Source organism: Frankliniella occidentalis, unplaced genomic scaffold (assembly GCF_000697945.3).
Source record: "Frankliniella occidentalis isolate FOCC.00 unplaced genomic scaffold, Focc_3.1 Scaffold29, whole genome shotgun sequence".
NCBI lineage: Eukaryota > Metazoa > Arthropoda > Insecta > Thysanoptera > Thripidae > Frankliniella > Frankliniella occidentalis.
Genome location: NW_026267159.1, coordinates 193647 through 196215, shown reverse-complemented (window position 1 = coordinate 196215; position 2569 = coordinate 193647). Strand labels below are relative to the sequence as shown.

The 2569-nt window shown below is 40.0% G+C and overlaps 2 protein-coding genes across 7 annotated transcripts in view; one reads left to right on the top strand and one right to left on the bottom strand.

Moving 5' to 3' along the window:
• The window catches only part of LOC113201934 (THO complex subunit 5 homolog), an 11322-nt gene that overhangs the window by 3510 nt on the left and 5243 nt on the right, over positions 1-2569 (bottom strand). For 2 of the 6 annotated variants that reach the window (XM_052265673.1, XM_052265674.1), the window contains exon 1: positions 1778-1895. The exons of 2 other annotated variants lie outside the window; for them this stretch is intronic. Coding sequence is in view for 2 of the 4 variants with exons in the window: in XM_052265671.1 (XP_052121631.1) it covers positions 336-446 (111 nt within the window). In the remaining 2 variants the exon portion in view is untranslated. Of the gene's footprint in view, positions 1-335; positions 513-1777; positions 1896-2569 lie in introns of those variants that run through there. 2 more of the 6 variants (XM_052265671.1, XM_052265669.1) reach the window with 2 other exon arrangements.
• On the top strand, positions 737-1988 carry LOC113201955 (uncharacterized). Its single transcript, XM_052265675.1, has 5 exons — positions 737-1043; positions 1132-1253; positions 1376-1500; positions 1577-1653; positions 1771-1988. Exons 1-5 carry the CDS (start codon positions 914-916, stop codon positions 1917-1919), a joined length of 603 nt encoding a protein of 200 aa, XP_052121635.1. The 5' UTR covers positions 737-913; the 3' UTR covers positions 1920-1988.

The following is a 2569-nucleotide window of genomic DNA, read 5'->3' as shown; positions in this document are numbered from 1 at the left end:
CTCGTATATGACAAATTATACCGTTGTCGTTTTCATTCATTTAAAATAGAATGACTGCTGTTTTTATTACCTTTTCACCTGAGAAGGCGACGATTTGGCCGCAGGTTCGTCAGGGTCTGGCTACGCGTTTCTATGAACGCTGGAATTTGGACAAACGATATCATGTAACATCTTGACAATAGGTGAAACTATCACTATGTAAGCAGAACAAAAGGTAGGGGCATAAACTCAAAGTTAGGAGCCATATAGAAGATGAAACGGGAACAGCAGTCACAATATAGAAAAAAAAAGTGATGTCGGAATGGAATTGAAATGTTTGTTAAGGATAGGAGTACCTGATAAACATCTTCCACTTCAAACTTCACCGGTGTTGGTGGAGTAGTATTCAGAGGTGCTTTTCGCCTTTTCTTAAGAAGTGGCTCCGAATTATCGCCGTTCTCCTTCATTTTTCGACCGACGTTCAAACAGACCAGGAGGAACAAACCTCTTATTCTAGTTTTCACCTGTTTTCACTATAACGAAGAGTTCAGACAAGCCGGTAACATAACCTAAAATCTCGTTCCTACCTTCCCTTGCGATCGACAAGGCTACGCATTTTCAGTGTGTCAACTGGGAAATAATTTGATAACAATTTCACCTGATCCTCGCTTTAATGATTAAAAAAAATTAAAAATGGAAGTTTTATGGAATGTGAACAAATTTTACCGATGGGAAAATAAACCTGTCACTCTTCTTTCGAGAAATAAGACTGAGCTCGATGGAACATTTGACTGTCTTTTCTGATAGCAGTTGGCTAAGTTGTAAATGGAAAACAAAGCAAACGTATTTTGAATTTCTAGTACTGGTGCCGGTACCGTGTGTTGTGTTATCGTTGAGGGTTTTGTTTTGATTCTCCTCAAAATCAACTTTTACGATGGAACTCGAAGACCTAGAAAAACTTGTATCTTCTCTTTCATTTGATCTACCTGATGCACCGCCTGATCAAAATATTAGACTCAGCGCAATTCTTGACCTCAAGAGCGAGAAAGCTAAGGAACCGAAAAGTATAGATGCTATTACATCGCTACATTCCACATTTCTTAGCTCTCATCCTCTAGAAACTTGACTAAATTTTCTTTCTTTTCTTTTCAGGGCTAGAAAATTTAGCCAATAAACTACACTCGGAGTGCAAAATTGCAAAGGATAAACTGGCACAGTCCGAAAAGGAAAAAGTTCAATTGCGAAAAGATTTAGCTAAATTAAAAGAAGATGATGTAAGTAATTAATTTCTTCTCGTACTGTGCTTTTTAAAAGTTATTATTTGACTTAAAGTATTGCTCTGTTATTTCGTATTGTATTTCTTAAATGACGTTTCCTGTTGTTTTCTTTTTTGTAGGCATCGCTGACAAAACAAGTCAACAAGTTCAAATGTGAAATAAAAGATACTATATCCAAAATCAATAAAAGTCATTCAGTAGGACGTATTTCTGATAAAGAGCGAGCCACATTTAAACAGCACGAGTAAGTGCAAAAACTTGATTTTATCCTCAGTTTTCTCTATAAAAAGATAGTTGTTTACTGTCCTAATTTGTTGCAGGTCTGAGTTATATCAATATAAAAATTTAACTGGCATTCGATGGAATACTAATGTGCCAGATAATGAAATCGAAGGAAGTATCCTTTTAAGCAGAGCTAATTTAGTCTCAAAGTCTAATTGTTCCTCAGCTTGTCTTTAGTAGTAATTTTTGTATCACCACCTGGTTTGCTGTCTTTATCCTTAATTAAGTTCAGTACTCACCAATCATCGCACCAATTTTGTTAAGGCAATACAATTGGACAAATCCATGCCACTGAAGAAAATTCGCGAAGAGGTATGGGGTGTCATCCAAGAGTCAGGTACAAGAGCATATGACAACCTTAAAGAGGACGAGGAAAATTAGTTGCAACTTCTTCTACATGTTAATTTTTATTCGACTTTGTACAATAAACTATTTATCTTATCAGTGAAAGTGCGCACGTAAATACAACCTTTACGCCGCCCGTTTCCAAACGTGAAGATTGTGACAAACAGTGGATTGATGTGGATTGATGTCCCTGACATGCTCAAAATGGATATGCGAATCGCACATCAATCCTTGCCACTCTATTTTATTTTTATCGAACTTTTCTAGCTAGGATATTGCTAGGATATTGCACATTATGCAAAGACTGCACTTTGTTAATGCGCGTGGTGTACAAATTTATTGAAACGGGCGGACGAGACGGCGTTTAGAACTAGAACTGTATAGAGATGTAATTACGTAAGAAAATTGTGGCAAGGTCACGTCGTTGACGGAGAGGTGCTAGGCTGAGGCGGGGCCCGCTAGGGCTAGGAGGCCGTCGTCGCAGGCGGGACCTGCTGTTTAAAAGGGCTGAGTTAGGGTCTGACGCTCTGGCTGACTCGAGGACGACGACGGCTGATGGCAAAGGAAGGACGGCGTCGATGCGGCTGGAGCCGGTGCGGGGGAGAAGGCCTCCTCGGAGGCCGTGAAGTTTATCCCAGCTGCCGTAAATCATGGCCCTCGCGGACGGGGCGGGGCGGGGCGGCGCG

Coding starts and splice junctions, on each gene's coding strand:
- LOC113201955 (XM_052265675.1), top strand. CDS start 914: ATGGAACTCGAAGACCTAGAAAAACTTGTATCTTCTCTTTCATTTGAT. Junction 1,044..1,131: donor GAAAGCTAAGGAACCGAAAA/GTATAGATGCTA, acceptor TTTTCTTTTCAG/GGCTAGAAAATTTAGCCAAT. Junction 1,654..1,770: donor AGATAATGAAATCGAAGGAA/GTATCCTTTTAA, acceptor AATTAAGTTCAG/TACTCACCAATCATCGCACC.